The 19581-nt window shown below is 44.4% G+C and overlaps 1 protein-coding gene and 1 long non-coding RNA gene across 3 annotated transcripts in view; one reads left to right on the top strand and one right to left on the bottom strand.

Annotated features, from left to right (window-relative positions):
• Window positions 1-19581, top strand: part of LOC147207884 (transcription initiation factor TFIID subunit 4) — an 80310-nt gene that overhangs the window by 39566 nt on the left and 21163 nt on the right. For both annotated transcript variants that reach the window (XM_086107494.1, XM_086107495.1), the window contains one exon: window positions 11828-11950. In XM_086107494.1, coding sequence (XP_085963620.1) covers window positions 11828-11950 — 123 coding nt within the window. The remainder of the gene's footprint in view (window positions 1-11827; window positions 11951-19581) is intronic.
• LOC147207886 (uncharacterized) lies at window positions 1406-7351 on the bottom strand. The gene is made up of 3 exons (XR_015100498.1): window positions 7112-7351; window positions 6967-6990; window positions 1406-1868 (listed from the first exon to the last, which is right to left on the bottom strand). It is a non-coding gene; the product is annotated as an uncharacterized LOC147207886 (long non-coding RNA).

The following is a 19581-nucleotide window of genomic DNA, read 5'->3' on the forward strand; positions in this document are numbered from 1 at the left end:
ACAGAAGCTGTGCAGGTGTACCTAATAAAGCGGCCCCATCAGAATCCGAGACCGCGGTAATATTTTCATCCATCCTTCCTTGCATCCAAGTGCTCCAGGCCTCTTTTACACGAGGCGGGAACATGAAAAATTCAGCAAAGGCGCTTTGAGCGAGCGAGGCGCCGCCCCACACTCCTCTGAAATGTTGCCGTGTTGTGACAATGATGAACAGAGACGTTAGAACATGACAGCGTCGGGCTGTCATAAGAGTGATTAGCGCACCGTTGTAACCATGATGTAAGGAGAAGAACACGATATCTTTGAGAGGTTATCCCTCTAATTCGGCCACTCTTTGACCGAGAGCTTGGGGGTCCGTAATTATATTGCAAATAACTATTATGTTGTATCATTAAAAAAAAAACCAAAAAACAAACTTGCATTACAATATTCCTTCTAAGCTGCGCACGTGAACAATTGTGCACTTCTCTCAGCGCACGCGGTGACAGCGGGCTACAGTCATTCCATCATTTCCACCCCACATTAATCTACAAACAGGACACCAGACTATTCCCACTTCCATTACAGTTTCAGTAACTGCGCACTCAGACTGGCTTAATTAATTATGGCTGAAATTGCCTGTGTGCTAAAATAAAAGTAACAAGCTTTGGGCCAGTTTTATTTGTGTCATACATCTCAATTTGATGATATATTCTATTTTGATGTACATGTAATTTGAATTTTTTCATAACATACTACGTTCACATACCATGTTACGATCACAGGTTTTGGAGAGGTATGAAACTGCTTTGGCCGTCGTGGATCGTAAATGAAATCAGGCCCTTGTGAATCAAATTGAACTGATTTTAGAAATCAGTATCGATACCCAGCACTGGTGCGCACGCATTCCTTATTGGTCGCTCTTCGGTCGTGTTCAGCGTCTTCCTACATGCACCGAATTCCGCGATCAAATCTGAACGATTCCCGCAGAACCAGGTCACCCACCGCCATTATGAGGACAACCACTACAGAAAATGGATGGGTGGATTGAGATCTCAAGTGAAACTGACTTTTCAGTATCCTTGTGTATCGTGGTGAGCATGTGCTCAGCAGTCAAGAGTTCAGATCTTCGGCGACATGTCGCATTTCAAAAACGTACATGTTAGGTTGCATAGAGACCCCACATTTTCCATCGGTGTGATTGTGGAGGGCGGTTTTCTCCAAATGCGCCCTGTGATTGGCTGGCAACCAGTCCAGAGTTTACTCTGCCTCTCACACAGTGTCAGTGTCATTCGCCACACTATAAAACAAGCGCTATAAAAAAATGGATAGATGTTTGTCCCCCCCCCCCCCCCCCACCCCAAATAAATGCCCCTTCCAGAAGATTGACTTCTCCACAATCCTCAGAAATACAGTGTTGTAATGAAAACAGACATTTTTGCAACTATTCCAGTTTGTGTCATAAACAGAATAAACTTAAGGTGGCATCAGCAGGACTTTGAAGACTTGTATAATGCTGCTACTATGCGGCCTTTTACATAAAAGCGTTTATCACCCGGTATTTAAATGTGTCACCGGCAGCTTGCGAGAGCCACAGAGCAAGCGAGACAGGGTTGGTCTCGGGCCTCCTCTTCCTCCACCGTTTGGCCGAAAGGTCAGATGGGCTATTTCCAAAATGCCCCGCGGTGAAAATCAATGGGCAAATCGCGGAGCTCGCTTCCTGTTTGTTGTCGCCGTGTCTGTGCATTTGGCCCGAGAAAGTCTTTGGGGAGGGGATGGGGCGGAGGGCGCGAAGGCCAGTGGAGATACATCATCGTGTCGGCGGCACGAGACACGTTGCGACCACAGATTCATCATCGCCGCGGCTGCGGTCTGCCAGTTGACACAGGAAACTAGAAGGAGGGTGGGGGGCAGCGAGTAGAGGCGAGGAAGAGAGAGAGAATAAACACGATATGATTTTTATGCAGAAATAACAGTTATTAGCAGAAAAATTATTCTATTTGCACCTATACATGTATTTTGGTGTTCTTTCTCCAAAGTTAAGATTTCGTTTCATGTCAAGCATCGAGAAGCTTAAAATGACTTTCTACCCTCATTACACTTCGACTTAAAAAAGTTAATTTTAAAACTTTATCTGGGAAAGTAAGACTTAGTTCTCATAGCATTGTAACTTTTTTCTTTACAAAATTTGAATTTGTTGTTGCAACACCCCCCTCACCCTCAAAAATGGCATTTTAGTTCCTATGGCATTGAGAAGTACACATGGTGATTATGTTTAATACCCAATAGGAATATGGGGGAGGGGGGGGGGGTGGGGTTCTCCACTGTAAGGAGTCCCGAGACCCAAATGGTTCGAGAGTCCCTTCATAGAATTGCTCAAGAGCTCCCTGAAATGGAAAGAATCCCCATTTATGATGCGTTGTATGTTTTGCCATTTTCATAACAGACTCTCTTAAGGATTGTACAAAAGGGTTGAACGTAACAAGGTGTTGTGCGAAAGCCAACAGTGAGCCCACTCACACACCAAGGTGCTCATCACTGATGGCTCAGTGCACGGAGAGTCCATCCTCATCTCTTTTCTTTTTTGCCCACAGTCATTCCTGTGTGTGAGACTCTCTCTCTCTCTCTCTGAGGCCTTTGTCGGAATAATTCTCCTCAAGTGTTATCTTTCCTGAGGCGCCGCGGCGATTCCTTTTGTCCATTTTGAATCACCAGCGAAGCTTGAAATGCCTTGAACATCCACCGCCGAGTTAATTCTGGCCTGGCTCAACTTTTGGACCTCGCATTTCAAATCGCCCTGCTGTTTATATTTTAGTCTTCAATTTGGTACTATTATTACCATGACATATGCCCAGCATTAACATATTTAACCTTGGTGGACACGTAATGAACAGGCCTGAGTTTTTTTATTTTATTTTTATTTTTTTTGTAAATCTGCGTACTGTTCCTTATTTGGTCTGGCATCCTCCGCAAATGACCAGGTCAGCGCAATCCCGGCCCGGATCCCACCCACGCCAGCGGCCCCGTCGGGCAATTGGCCTCACTCCTCTCGAGGCAGCAGGCGCCAACGTGTCAAAGGACAACACGTCCGCTCGTGTTGTTTTGTTCTTCTTTGTATTGAGACGGTTATATGGGCAAGTTCATAGGGTCTCCTCTTCTGGCCCGGCAGAAAACTGCTCGATGCTCTCACTCCCGCTAGGCATGCCCGGGGCAGGAAGGCCCAAATGCACGCTACCCTCCTCCTCTATCCTCAACCTGCCTCTCGGTCTCTGCACTGATGTGCACTTCCCATTGTTTTGCATATCCCACTTCATGGATCGTATATTCTGGCCTCATGAATACAGTGCCATGATAACGTATTTCCCCCCCTTCTACACGTCTCAATTTTTTTGCATAATTTCCCTATTTTAATGTGGAAGATCATCAAACAAATGTAAATATCAGACAAAGATAAGATTATCAAACATAAACCGTAGTTTTTGAATGTAGAATTTTTTGGATTTAGTTTATTAAGGACAACAAATGTTCAAGCTGTCTGACCCTGTGTGGAAATTGTGTGGTATTTTCCCCCGCTTGTTAAATCATGAATGTACTGTGGCTAGTCACATTTTTCACTGACCACACTCCAGCCTGACTAGCTCCAGACGTGTTCAACCAAAAACTCACCTGAATAGAAGCTGTCTGACAAAATTAATTAAGATCTCACAAATTTACCACTAAATGCCAGGATCCAAAGAAATTCAAGAACAGACACAATAAACTGTAATTGACATCTATCAGTATGGGAAGGGTTACATTACAAAGTAATTCCTAAAGGTTTAGGCCTCCAGCGAACCACGGTGAGACCCATAACCCATAAATTTATAAAGCATGGCACAGTAGTGAACTTTCCCAGGAGTGCTTAGCCTACAGAAATCACGTCAAGAGTACAGCGATGACTCCTCCAGGATGTCACAAAGGGACTCAGGACAACATCCAAAGAACTGCTTACCTCCCTCGCCTCAACAGTGAGGAAGAGGCTTGGCAAAAATGACATTTATGGCAGAGTTCCAAGGCGAAAACCATTGCCGACCAAAAATAACATTTGTTGCTGAGGGTGGCCCAACCGGTTATGAAGTTTAGAGGGCAATCACTTTTTCACACAGGGCCATGTAGGTTTTGATATTTTTGTTTTTGTGCTCCTCGCCTACCACTGGGCAACAAGACTGAGACACCCCATCTTCTGACTCAGCCAACCTCCCATTGATCAGGCGGTCCCATCGGCAGACTCTCTGCTCACAGCCACCTTGCAATTTGCCGGCCGTGGCTGAGCTCAACTCAGTTGAGAAAGGCACCAATGAAACCATCACATTCAGTCCGTTCACTCAAAAGATTTGTTTGTGTCAACGAATCCTTTTCAAAGGACACGGCGCCATTTTAAACCCATCTCCCACTCCAACAACAACAAAAAAAAAAATAAGAGACTCGTGTATTTTTTTCAACTTCTATGTGCGGCCAGGTACCAGATGTCTTGCGGCCTGGTACTGGTCCGTGGCCCGGTGGTTGGGGACACCTGTCCTAGATGTCAAGAAAAACCTAACATGGGGAACTTGGAACTTAGTCAAGGTCCCGCTGTAATTGAGTCATCTTTGCAGTGCTCCTGGAGTGCACCGCTGCTTTGTTTTTGTTGCTTTGTTGTCAACTTATGGTCTTGAACTTTTTTTCCTTCTTTTCCTTCTTCTTCACCTCAAGTCATGTTGTAAGACCCAGAAGAGGTAAAAAAAACAACACTGTTCATCTGGCTTCTTTTAAAACGGTACCTTTCGTGTTCCTTTGTGTGTGTGTTTTCCTCTGTTACAAAAGTGCTGTAATGAGAAGGAAAACAAGGAGATTTTTCTCTTTTTGTTGCCTCAGAGGGAGAAAGCGACACGACTCCTCGCCTGTGAGCTTCACTTTTGTCTTTGCGGCGTTCCAAGCGCTCCTTGGGAAGCGCGAGCGACGGGGGAATTGGGCCCACCCAAGCGACGCTTTTGGCAAGGTGCCGGGGATGCGTTTCAATTAAGAAAAGGGGGCTGCGTTCACCTTGCAAATCCCCCCCACGGAATTCTGACCTCACACCAACTCTTGTCCCATCTTTGCTTTGTGGTTGAATCCCAAGGTGTCGTCACTGCGGGCGTCCATACGGGGGAAGGAAGGACAAGAGCGCGCCAGCATCGGGCCTGCGTGTTTCCATTAGATTGTCATGTTGGGCTAATTAGAGAGCGCCAACATGATTCACCTTGTTAATTAGGAGCGCTTGCACACCACGTGCCCACCCGGGGGCCCACATAGAGAGAGAAAGAGGCTCAGAGGCTGCTTAGTCGCCCGCCCGCCCCCTATGAAGATATCCCCCCCTTTCTCATCTACCTCGCTCTTCTTTTTTTGATTTCAAAATGAATAAATCATTGGCGGCGTCCTCTCTCCACGAGTGCGAATGTGTGATTTTTCATCTTTCCTGGATGCAAATTAGACGTGATCAATCGAAGGAAAGTGAGAGAGAGTGTGTGTGTGTGTGTGTGTGTGTGTGTGTTTGAGCATTGAATCCGGGGAAAAAAGTGTGTGCTTGGGAGGGAAAAGGCTGACTGCTTGACGACGAACTGAAGAGATGACGTGGAAGGACATTTAAAGCAGGAAATTTTCCGTACATCAGCGATAATTTTAATGATCTCGGAATGGGCTGAGCACCTCCCTCCCAAGTGCTTTAACAGGTCATGCAAATGTTAGTAAAAACAATCCTTGCTGGGCCGCACATGAGCCAATAATCGGGCTGATTTTGAGCCAGATTCCTGTCAAAGTCAGCGAATGGATCTAAAGATTATCCTGTGGTTTGGGACTGATCCCCTGTGGCACCGTTCTGCCTCTTGCAGGTCAGGCGCTCCGATAATCAGATTTTAACACTGATTCTTCCCTTCCAACCAAAGTCAGGAAGGCCTCAATTGTCAGATGCCTCTAAAAGATTATCTTTAACGATTATCATGTGGTGTGGCGTGATACATCCCGTTTGACCATACGCACCGGTCCGTCTGGGTACTGTGTCAGACTTCTTATTTGGGTTAGGAGACATGCGGTTGTTGGTAGAGGTGTAGTTTAAGATGGGAAAACACATCGATAATCGGGCAGCTCAAAGTCAGCAAAAGCGTCTGAAACATTAGCCTGACTGATTATGGGGTGTGGTGGATCCCCCTGACGCACCATGCTGTCTATTGCAAACACAAACTATAAGAGCACATTTGTAAAAAATAAAATAAAAAAAATTATCGCCATATATGGGCTCTGTCACATTTTGAAAATCATGGCCCCAGAAAAATCTGTGACAGAGGTTGATCTGCACTGCTTTTACAGAGCAGACGTGTGACAGTTCCTGCCCCTTCCCTGATACGTTCTGTGTGGGAACTGGGTCCGGCTCTGTATCGTACCCAAAAAAAAAAAAATCTAATTTGGAGTAAGGGACACTCTGAAGTGCCTACTAAGAACCCTTGCCTGGTTACGATAGTGCACTCCATTAATGACCAGGCCTGAGGGCTGCTTTTTGTTCCTGGAAACATTCCTTATGCAGTCTGTCTATCGATCAATCTATCTTTTGATCGATCATTTATCGATCCATCAATCAGTCAGACAGTCGGTCAGTCAGTCCCTCCCTTCCTCGCACTGTCCGTCCATCCCTCCATATCTCTCTCCCTCCATCCATCCGTCCATCCACTTTTGTCTATAAATAACAGTAAAATAAAACTATTTATATTTGATATTAATACATAATAATACTAATAATGTATTTTTCGCTGTATTCTAAAACTACTTCTTCACTAACGCTGCTGTGATGTGAATCGACCTTACAGCAGATCCATACCATGTCGTATCTCGTAAATAAGCCTGACTCAATCTTCATTTCTTTTTCTACTTGTGAACTTTAGAGTTGATTCCATGCCAGCAGTGTCCCCCCCAGGCGCCGCATGTTATTATTGGGGGTGTTACCTTCACACCAAGACTTGTGTTGGTCTGTGAAACAAGAAGAAGGGAAGGCAGGAAGGAAGTGCAGTTACGTACACGATGCCAAAAAGTCGACAGTGTGCAAAGGTGACTTAAAAGGCATACACAACACCAAGGAGAAGCTACCTACTGTGTCTTGTTGGGGGAAAAAAATGGGGGGCCTGTGTAGGGTCCAGTCAGCCTTTAATGGTGCCGTCTTCAGCCGGAGCTTTCTTTTAGCTTCATTTGCAGCCCCGCAGCCGCTTGTGACGTCAAGCAGAGCATGTTGTGCTCCGCCAAGGACATCTGTCTGTAAGCGTCTGGGCGGCTGCGAGCCTCCCCTCAGGCCACGGGGGGTTGGAGGAGGTGGGGGGAGTCAAGAAAGGATAGATGGAAGGAGGGAGGAGAGGAAAGGCTTTGTTAAAAACAGCCAAAGATGGAGAAGGACAGGTTGGCCATCGTGGGGAGCCAAACAGACATTTTTGTGTTTTTTAGGCACGTTTGCCTCCATTTTATTGATTTTGTCATTTACATGTGTCCAAACAATCAAACAGTTCAAGATCTGAATGAGTTGTGTGACAGGAACCATAACGATCCACCACAACCAATCATATCAGAGCATATTGACAAAGCTACTCATAAAAATGAGAGACACGGAAAACCCATATTTGACCCAATATGGGTTGCTGTAAACTGACATTTAGGGTCTGAAGACCAGTGGTGCGTTGCTTTGTCAAATGAAACGATTCACGCGAAATTCGTTGTATGTCTCTTTAATCACGAAAAAGTCTCCAGGCCACTTGCCTGAAAACAAATGGCAAAGAAATCGGCTGTTTTGAAGCGGCCACTTTTGGCAAATTCCTGTTAGTGGCGTGCGTGCTTTGTGTTTAAGTGAGTTCACAGTCAATGGCCAACATAGTAAGTAGATGGATCCATCACAGGATCAGGCAAATGCAGTGGCCGTTACTCAAAGCTCTTTGCGAGCTAGATTGATTGTGAAAATGTTTTTACACATGCTGACCTTTTGTTGATAATTTGACTTTACAAGTCGCCGTCTCCCCGCTTCAAAAGGGCACTGCTGGAATCGCTGCTATTTAAGACCCTTTTGCAAACACGGGGATATATATTTTTCATTTTTGTGTGCCGCCTTGGCAAATGTATGCATCCGGCCAGCAGTCAACATGAATCTGTGCAAACCTTTACTGTTTCTTTAGATGATATCTCTGCCCAGCGCAAGGTAAAGAGAGAGTGCTGCACTTTTTTTTTTTTTTGGAGTTGCTTGCATGAAAGATTGAGGATTTCTCATTACTGTATGCATGATGTCACAACATTCAGTAAAATGCACCTTGATTGTGCACTGATAGAACTTGTATCTTATTGACACATATTGAAATACCAAATTGAAACAATTTATTTGAAGAACTTTGATTTTTATAGCATTTCAAGTACAACATTGAACTTTCATCTTTGTCTAAGTTTTTATTGTCTTGATATTTTTTTCAGCCAGAAATTTGTAGGAAATTCTCATTACGGTTGCACAGATAATTGTGTTGCATTCTTATGAAAGCGTGACACCAAATATAATATATATGTGTATATATATATATATATATATGTATATATATAGCAACAAAGAGCACAAGTACCCTTTGTCCTGTATTTACGAACAATACAAATTTGTATCTTTAGGGAAATGTCGTTGATTCAGCAAGGACAACACAACTCAAAAAGGGTCAAATGTCCAATGAGAAGTGAGATGGGTTTGAAAAGTTTTAAAATCATTTTGGATCCTTTTGTTATTGTATGAGGGAATATGACAAAAAGACAACAAAAAAAATCAAGCTGGCAAATACGTTTTGCAGAGGCCCTCTTGGGATTGCTTCTCAATATTACCCCCGTAGCCCCTACCCTCCCAACCACCGACATCAGTTTTACCTATCGAGATCAAATTTGGTGTACATGTCTATCATGACAGGATGCACAAAAAAAGTCTCTCCAGTACCCATGCCTGAAAACAAATGGGAAGTCTGTCATTTTGAATTCAAGCGGCCGTTTTTAGCAAATTCCTTGTTACGGGTGTGCTTTGACTTAAGGCTGATGGTCAATCGCCACCTCATCCGCGTACAGGATAAGTGGCGGATGACTGTTCTTGACGTAACCATTACAATGAAATTCTGTTAAAATTATACGTTTGAAAAAAAAAAAAGGGTTTCCAGCCATGGCTACAGTCCACTGTCTGACTCAGGTGCACCGGGCGCGACGGCTCCAGATTGAAATCAGAAATACGTCTCCCCAGTGCTGTCAGTGACTGGAAACTTCGATGCGATGGAGGGCTTGCAGATGGCAAAAAAGAGGTCTTCATTTATCGTCCGGTCATAAATCTGAAAACGCAGGCAGTTGCTGTGGGCGCTGGGAGCGCATGCCTGGTGCCAACTGCCAAACTGGGGTGCCGGCATCCTGGTGCCATCAGGAAGATAGCTCTCTCTCTCTCTCTGACTTTCATTTTCTCCGTTTCTCAATCTCTCTCTGACTCTCTCTCTCTGTCTCTCTCTCTCTCTCTGTCTCTCTCTCTGCATAGCCTTCTCTCTCAACCATTTAGCGGCGGGATTCTTTAAGGTCAGGCCTACAAGGATTTGCGTGTTGTTTGGGGCAGAAGCTAATATGGTTAGCATTGAGAATTGTTGGTGCTTGGTTAAAGCTGTAATAGTTTTGCTTGTCTTTTTGTTTGGGAATTTGTTTCTTGAGCAGGGCTGTCAAACTAATAATTGTTGGGGGCCACCATGTAGTTATGGCCTCCCACAGAGGACCGTTGTGGTATCTCTGTTATAGTTTACAAACTAGTTAGGATAATAAACTTAAATTAACATCAAATCTTTGTATTGCGAGGTTTCTGTGGAACATAGTCCTCGCAGTGTGTACATTTTGGAAATATTAAATTGTAAGGCATTGCATTGCATAGTGATGAAATGTCAAGCAGGGAAAAAATATGGCGTTAGCGCATGTCAGTGTTCAGGCTACGTTATGTACTGCTTTGCATTTATCTATCATTTCTCTACCATTTATTCTGCTCAGTCGAACCTCACGCAAGTACTGGCAAAACATGACCCAATTCAAACACATTTGACAGCAAAGGAGATGCGCCAATCACAATGCCATTGTGCGGCCCAAATGTTTTTTAGAGTATATTTATTTTTAAGCAAAAACTTGTTTTGTAAAAGCAATTTTTTGGCGATTTTCTGTTGCTCTTCAGCCCTGCCATTATTCCGCCCTGACGTTGTGTTGTCAGTGCGTTTGAATTTCTCAACAGTTCCGCTGTGCTAAATGCGAAGTGGCAACACCCTAAAGGCCAGGGCTCGCCGGCGGCCTTCCAAGGGAGAAATATCACAGGCAGCTGCATGCACATTTTAGATCCCACTTTGTACACCAAAGCAACCTTTTCCACGGACCCCAGCATCTGAAAGTAACCCCCCCACCCCGCCCCACGCGCAACCAGCTCCTGCCGATCTGATCAGACGACGTGTGCCCAGCCAAACACATGCGGGGAGATAACATAAAAGAACATTGGAGACATGAAAGCGCACATTGATTGTCCCTGTTCGCCTCAGCCCCAGCGGGCAGGCACACAGGCAGGCTGGTGGGTACGCATCCCCCAGTGCTGTGGCCAACTTAGATACAAGAGGCTTGTGTGTGTGTGTGTGTGCGTGTGTGTGTGTGTGTGCGTGTGTGTTTGCATGCTACACTCCCTGTGCCATCGCCTTAGGCCCTCACACATCCAACCAATCGAAAGGGCGGCTTCGAGCCACGTTGGGCTCCGCCTCAGGCCTGCGGCTAGACGTGACATTACTTGGGGCAGTGCCCCCCCCCCCCCACCCAACCCCACCCTGACCCCCAAAACTCCCCGAAATGCACTCGCCACAATGGTGACCATGTGACTGGAACCGCACACGCGCACAAACGTGTCACCAGTCTTCATTTTTTGGGGAAGTTCAGCCCCCAAAGCAAGTTTTATTTTAACCACATGAAATTTGTCATGCATATACCCACAAAAAAACTCTCAAGAATCCATGCACGGAAAAACACAAGAAGTTTGCCAATATCCAAAAGGTTTTGTGCTAGCAGTTTAAAATCATGAGGGGGGGGGGGGCTCTTGAATCCGGATTAGTCATATACATTTTGGTAGTTATGACTTTTATGGGTAGACCTACAAAAAAGCAGCCATGCCCGAAAAAGACACAGGAAATCTGCCATTTTGGGTTAAAACAAGTCAGTTTGGGCTTTCTGGCCTTGAAATGTTATCCATATTTCTGCCATTTTTAAAAATAAGCCGCAGAAGCCAGTTTCACTTCTCCAAATTAATTTTGGCAGGCAGGTCTATCATGAGTAGAGACACAACAACAAAAAGGCCTCAGGAGGCCATACGCAAAAAGACAAAGGAAGTCAGCCATTTCGGTGTGAAACTAGTCATTCTGGATATTTTACCTTGACATTGACCAGTTCACGGTGCACCCCACCTCTTGCCACCAAGTCAGCTGGGATAGGCTCCAGTACCCTGAAAGAATAATCAGTACAGCTATTTGAAGATGGATGGATTTCTTCTTTTCAATAAATAAATAAATGAATTTAGCCCTTGCAGCCAGTTTCCCATTTGTATTTTGGTGTTTATGTTTCTTATAAGTAGGCCTGCAAAAAAGTCTCAGCAAGCCATACATCTCGGAAGGAAATAGGCCATTTTGTTTTGAAACTAAAATTTTGGCCATGTTCATCCCACATTTTATGCATCTAAAATGCTTATTTTTAAAAATATATTGATGTATTATTTTTTTTTTTGCTTGTTTGTTTTTTTAAATTTGTTTTTGTTTTTTTTTAGATGCAGCAACAGGAACTGGCCCAGATGAGGCAGCGTGACGCTAACCTCACGGCACTAGCGGCAATCGGACCCCGCAAAAAACGCAAGGTGGACTCTCCGGGTGCCACCCCATCAGGGACTGAGGTAAGAACGAAATCGGTTTCAAATCCTAAATCGAAGCTACATGTCAACTTGTCATTTATCTTACAAAAATTGCAAAATGCCCAAGAAAGAAATGAATTGAGGACTGTACACATGGAATTAACACATTATCGTATATCATAGCAATCCTCGCACATCATGCTTATTATGCCCCGAGGGGCTATGAGCTGTACAGGCATGACATTAAAGCAATTTAGAGGGATACTGTGAACATTCGAGCGATGCTGTCGCAGAGCTAAAATGCTAAAGAATGAAACAAATGGAAAATCACTCACGTTCATACATTGAGCTGCGATGCGACAAAGTTTTCAAAGTTGAAATCTTTCCATGGGAATTTAAATGGAAAGTTGACTCAATTGGGAACTTATACATAAAACATTTCTGACATAGTTTTCCTGGCGCCATGGACAGTCAGTACTGTTGGTCTTACACAAAGACCCAAAAAATGCATTTTTCAGAGTTGACTTTATATTCACAGTTTACACTCCATAATTTGATTGACTAAAGTTTTCCTCTGTGGAACCTATCCTCAGCTGGTCACTAATAAACTCACCTATTGGGGGGTTTTGTGCTCTCTCTGAAACCCTACAAGATGCTGCCAAAGCTCAATTTAAATATGAAAGTAGGACAATAATTGATGCCGGTGACGTACAGTATGTTGGAGGGAAACAGCTCGATTGAGACAAAAGCCTTTTATGTCAGGTGTGCTCAGGTAAGCCTGTGTTGTTAGTGGAAGTTAGGGAGTGTCTTCGCTGCATATGCATGGACATGGCGCACAGTCACATTTTTTCACCGTCACATCAACTGTAAGCCATTTATTTGAATGCATAATGACGTAAAATGAGTTTAAAATATTAAACTGTTTTGTGACTAGCTTGTGGTATAGTTGCGGTTTGAACTTCAGAGTATAAAACCTAATAAAAGAGAACAAGACGAAATGATGGTTTTATAATCAATCCAAAAGCCATTGCATACATACTGGAGCATTGGTGTGTTGATTGATGTACCTTTAAGGGGCTTGGCCTAGAAATTGACATCAGGATCTGGAGTCATTCGGGTTGGCGGGTAAGTTCAGTGTGAGCCTCAGCTCATTGCATGTGTGTATTTGACTGATTGTCCTGTTCAATAATTGATTGAAAGTGACTGTGGCTCTGCTTGCCCATATGCAAGGGCATTCAAGTCGCCTTAATTATTTCATTCCCCCCCACTTTACTCCAATGGCAAGTGAGTGAGATCGATTTGCCGATTCACAAATGGGCGAGTGTTCACTGTGTTACCTTATGTGATGTTTTCATCGCGGCAATAAACAAAAGCATAGACTTGAGTGTCATATTCCGGGTCATATATGAAGTCATGCGTGGTTGCTGCTGCTGCTGCTCCACAAAGTCGTGTTTTCCCTTCGGGCGGTCCGCGAGAACATTTGAAATTCCACATATTCTGCCCGTATGTCTGATTCAACTCAAACGAGGCCGAGTTTTGAATGCAAAATCGTTCATTTAAATAACCCGCCCGTATCGAGCCGCCGTGTTGTCTCAGCATGCCGGGCTTTAGTAAATGTGGCCAGTAAAAAGGCATAAATAATAAAATAAAAGCATTACTTCTGCTCCTTGAGCGCAGTGCCGAGCTCTTTCACAATGTTTTAGCCTGATGGGTATCAGCCTGCGACCTTCTGCTGCAGTCCAAAAAAAAAGAAAAAAAAGAAAGCTGCTTTCCTAAATGCAGCTATACAGCATAAACATGAATATACATTGTTTTTTTTTGTTTTGTTTTGTTAAATTTCCTGTTCATGTTTAATTAGCGAGGCATAAGCACAGTCCTCTGGAGTGTTTGCAAAGAAGGAAGAGGAGGGGGGAAATCTTAACTTATTTTCACTTGGATTTCACCTCCTCACATTTCTTCATTTCACATGGGCTGTGAGAGCCAGCGGCGTTCTCTTTCCTTTCTCCAGAGCAAAGTGAATGTGACTTTTCTAAGGGGGTCACAGGATGCCTGCAGGCCTGTGGGTGTTACTGGACTGTTGCCTGCTCTCAGCTTCACTGAGGGGCTTGTCATAGATTTCATCTCCACAGAAATGAGCCGGGGGCTGCTCCCGTGGCCAGGAGCACAGGCAGGCGGGCGGGCAGCCCGACGTTGCACAGGGCCCACGCTGATTATTTCCCTCTGACATCGCATCCTGAGCTTTTCCGCATGAATCCCAGACAAAGGCAGCCATTCAGTGCCATGCCAGTGCTTAAATTATAAGCCGGATAACGGCGTAGTTGAGATCCTGCTCCCGCAATACTATCCCGTCCCTCCCTGTTTGCTCATTTCCTCACCTCTGTGACGGAATGAAGGTGACACTGTTTCACTCCCTTATTTTAATTTGAATGCCCAGGTTCCAGTGCTTGGAAGGTTCATCGGTAGCTTTATCAGACATGTGTAGTTGACACGAACTTGGAAGAATGCGAACCAGATTCAGAGCAAGATATTCCCTATCCATGGCCTTATTCTCGAGAGTTGATGTCAGCTCCAAGAATAATTTGTGGTAAATGTCGTGTGTCTTGTGCCAAAATAAAAACGACCAGCTCTTGGTGTTTAAGAACTCTCCTCATCTGAAAAACCACTTTCAGTGGTCAGCTGTCAGGGAAACGCACATTTAGTTACCTTCCACCGTGTTCCTGTTAATAATAATACATTAAACCCCAAATGACTGAAGCGCCATTATTTGGATTTGATTCCATTTGAGATAGAATTTTAGAGCATGAATATGTGGTGTTGAAGGTGTAGTCTTGATATTTCAGTACTGACCCGCACATTAATGTTCACTTCACAAGGTTAGCAAAGCTGTGGATCATGTTATTTTGATAACATGTCCAGGGAATTTTGATTCTCAGTGCGAACACTACAGAAGTTAATAAAAGAGGGAAACTACTTTGTGGGTTTTATTTGTGCCAAATTATTAAAATTGGTATTGTATGTAATCGATCGTAAAATGTCTTATTTTACTTAAGTACATTTCACAATTTGTACTTTTAAACCTAAAACATGGAGTTGAATCAGTACCAAACCAAACAGTACCAAAGTCTTTTTTACACAAGCATCTGTACTACTTAAGTAGTGTGCGTACTTTTGCAACCGCCGAGGGCTATGAAACCCAGTCAAGACTGTGAGCGTCTGCAAACCGGGACGGAACAAAGGGGGCCTTACAGGACTCCGCAGGGAGGATTAGCTGCCAGAACCCAGCGGTGGATCTCAGTTGGGGGTCGTTCAGTCGTCCCCCCGTCAACCATCCTGCAGCCTCAACCCCCTAATCAGCACTCGGTGGCTTTTGAAGTCGGGCATAAAAAGTCGAGGGTGAAGCACCTTGAGGAAGAACGAGGGATGTAGCGGAGTGACAAAGGGGCAACTGAGGGTTGACGGAAAGTTAACCGTACCTTTTGTATGCAATGCGACGGGGTGTTGCTCAAAGTCTGTCTTCAAAGGTCCAAATCTGGGGCATGTGGTTGATGCATCTCCCCTGCAGTCCGAGTGTCTGGATTTGAATATCGATTTTGCATGTTGTTCCTGTCCTTTTGTGGACTTTTTACTCTGACCTCCTCCCATATCAATTAATAAAATGCATGTTTGTCTATTTTCTATAGCTGTGAATGGTTGTTTGCCTGATGGACTGGTGGCCATCCGGGATGCAGCCCTCGCCCATTGCCCAAAGTCAGCTGGGAAAGCTATCTAAATAAGTGTCATAGGATGCCAAGAGATGACGTATGTAATACTGTTCAAGAGTTTTTCCTGGTAACATTGGCTAATTGGTGTAAATCGCTAATATGCAAGCATAGAAATTAATTGAATCACTAGAATTGAGAGACATGGGTGCCTTGTAAATGTTGGTGTCATAATTGATTCATCCCTCCTCTTGACAGTTATTGATGATAACAGCCATCTTGCTCAATAAAAGTAAATTTAAGGAGTAGAAATAATCCACAGAGTTAAGTAACTTGTCCCTAACACACAATGTACACATCACTGGAGCTGGTGGTGTGAAACTAGAAGACGAAAAAGAACTGTAAGCATGGAAACAATTGTGTGGCGGAACTCTGATGCCGCCGCTAGTATGCGTTGTCTGACACAACAAGAATTTACTACACACAGCACTCAAAGGCGTAATAACCGACCAGGATTCTACTTTTGGCCATAATGGCACATGAGATTGCAGTTTAAGGAAAGCCGTTTTAAACTAAAAAGAACAAAGTTTTTGTTTTTAGCTCTTTCACTTCCATCCCTCCTCCAGATGACATGGATTTTTGACATCTATCGCAGTCAGTGGTAGTCAAACAGCTTTCGAAGCGGACGTTTTGTCTAACCGGAACTTATTTGCTGCTGTCAACGTAGGGGTGCGTTCAGAAATTGTCTCTGATGCCCTGTGTGTTCAGAAAGTATATGCTTGTGGCATACCATCCCATAACTTTGACAGTTGCAGAATTTGAAGAAACGTTGAAGAACCCCCCCCCCCCCCCCCCCTAAAGTATTTCAGGAAGAAAGTTCTATTTTTTTAGAACAAAAAAATGGAGGCTTGTGTAAGGGGTCCCTGAACCCAAAATGTTTGGGACCCCCAAGTCAAAAAAATGGTCCACACCACCCTAACATGTCTTGTGATTAATATGATTGCTCCTCTCACAAGTCAATCACAACAACAGCAAACATGCACAATGGAAGGAAACGAAATGTCTCAAGATATGTTACTTCCACTCAAGCAACACAGCTATTTAGTTGTTGCTACGAGCGTCGATGCATCCTTGATACACTTAAGACTTATCATCCAGCCCCCGTTTGTAACACGGAGGGTCTTGTTTGTTGAGGCTTAAATGGCATTTCGTGGGGCGCCCTATCAAATCGCTTGCATTTTACCTTTTCCCTTTGAGGCCGAAGATCAGAAAGAGTGAGGCAATAGAATGAGAAGGGTGGTGGGGGAAGCACAAGGAAAATTGATGCCCTTTCCTCCAGCTAAATTAACAGGAATCACGTGGAAAACAATCTGAGTCTCCAATGAAGAAAAGGGGGAGTGGAGTGGAGGGGGGGGGGAACCATTAAAATGAGCCCCGAGCTATGGACTGCACCCAATATCACTAAAGCTGCACTCACTACAGATGTGGAGGCTGGCTTACAGGCAAAACCACGCTCTGTTCTATAGCTACAATTAAAATCAACCTCGCTGCCAAAAGTGGGAGGGGTGGGTGGTATGGAGGGGGTTAGAAAGGCAGACATGGAACATCAAAGACAGATTGAAATGTGTAGTCAGTTATAAGAGTGGTCTCCCAGCCCCCCCAAGGCCCTCCACGGTCCCCCCTTGTTAATGAGAAATTTTGACCTCTGGTTTGTAAGTTAAACTTGTAATCTCGATTAATGAAGTAAATCAATCCCAACTCTGCAGTGTCTCTCTTGCTTTCCGCTACCCTCTCGCCACTGTCCCTCCATCTTTAGCCCTTCTTCTTGGGGTCTTCTGCCAGACAAATAGGAAATTAACAGAGCGGCAGAGTTTCCGGAGCTGGAGGGAGGGAGGGAGGGCGCGCGTACAGCGCTCGGACCAGCCAGGGCGGGATGTTTTGTCAAGGGGACCGGTTGAATGAAAGCGAGAGGGGTTAAACACGGTTGTTACGTGGGTCTCTCCTCCCACTGCCTCGATGTCTTTACCTCCAGTCAGGGGTTTGGGGCTTTGGTTGATGGTGTCATGCCTAACTGGATTGTTCTACTCCTCCTACTCGCCTCTCATGTACAGGGATGGCTTTAACCCTTTATTGGTGTGATGTATTGACACAAATATTGGCTCTGTTTGAGTGGTTCGCTCATCTGGCTCACAGCTCTGAGGTTCAGGGTTAAAATCTGCTACTCTTTATGTTGGCCAAAAGTCTGAATGTGAGTGTGAGTGCACCTTGCCTCATGGTTAAAACCCGTTGGGATAGATTCTCGTGAGGATACGCTGTATAGAAGATGTATGAAAATCACTTTGACAAATATCTGATGCTGCTACCTGCATCAGACCTGTTATTCCTCCTATGAAAAAAGCATATTGAAACAACACGCATTTAGCACATGCAGTAGTGTATCATCAGACTGTAATGAAGCCAAGGCATTCCTGCGTGAATTCACCCCGCTTCCTTTTCATCTCAAATATGATTAAAAGCGGCTACAATTAGCTGGCTATCGGTTTGATAAAGTTAAGAAGATTGTGATATTAATCTGACTCAGCTTCTCAAGACTATTGCTTGTTTGCAGTGAAGACCCACAGAAAGCTTTCGTGATGCTCGCGGGGCCTGCCTGGCTGGACGCCAGGAGCGTTAACTCGCTGCCCTTTGCCAACTTCCCTGTGCACCGCAGAGCACAGGTTAGAACACTTAGAATGCAGCACTGAACGGTATAACAGGAAGGCCGGAGCCGGAATTGAACCCTGCACCTCTGCACTGTGAGGTGGACGTGGTAACCGGTCCATCACCGTGCCACCACAATCTATCATTCCTCATGAAATGAAAGCTTTATGACCTATATATTTAAAAACACATTATTTCATATATACATTATATACATCGACAAATATAAATTTAAGTAAAGTTAAAATGCTGTCGTGCAAAGCAAAAACAATACATCATCAACACCTAGAAATTCTGCCAGCTCCTCTGGGCCCAAGCTCTGAACTGATGCTCAGTGGAAACATGTGTTGTGTTCTGGCGAGTCCACATTTCAATTTTCTTTTTTTATTTCTATTTTTTAAATCATGGATGTGGGTGTCCTTGTAATCCAACATGAAAGGGATCAATTGGATTGGTATCAGCACATAGCCAACATCAAGCAAGAATGGGGGGAAAAAATTCCACCTACAAAGCTTCAACAATTAGTGACCTCTGTTCCGAAACTAGTTTTTGATTGTTGTGAAAAGGAATGGTGATGTAACACAGGGGGTGAACTTGCTTCTGTCCGAGCTTTCTTGGAATGTGTTTCAGGCAACACAATCAGATAAATTGAACAAAAAGTTTAGACACAGGGTCTACCATCCACCCAAGTTTAGAATGCTTAGTTTGGGACATTCATTTTGTTGAATGTACATTCATGTGTCTCCATAAATGTACATATTGGCACTTACAGTGTAATGGTCCTCTTTAGATATGACGCTTCTATACATCCATATTAATGCCGCTCGCTCATTTCGTGGCCCTGCAATAATGGTTAACTATACAGTTCTGACAACAAAGTTAAGCCTGGGGCGCTTGAAAAAGATACCAATCTTAAAGAAATTAATTACCTCCCTTGTTAATCTTGATATAATTAAATTTCTCAGAGAATGAATCCGTCCGCCGAGCCGCTACGGAGGCGTGCTGATGGAGGCTGGGCTCTCGAGCCGCAGTCTGCCGGCCAGGGGAGCCAGGGAAACACAGACCCACTCGTCCCGGCCTACGCCTTTTGCGGGAGACAACGGTTCCTGGGGGGACGGGACAAATACCAAAACCTCCCAATTTCTGACTATGTGAGAATGTGGTGGAACGGCACCAAAGCACAGGCGCTGCTCATGAAGTTGTCAACACGACGCCAATTAAAGTGCCAAGTCTCTATAGACATCACTTCAACCCCTGTTATTACTTTTGCTGGAA

This window comes from Hippocampus guttulatus, chromosome 3, assembly GCF_054856545.1.
Source record: "Hippocampus guttulatus isolate MCC_2025c chromosome 3, RoL_Hgut_1.0, whole genome shotgun sequence".
Taxonomy (NCBI): Eukaryota; Metazoa; Chordata; class Actinopteri; order Syngnathiformes; family Syngnathidae; genus Hippocampus; species Hippocampus guttulatus.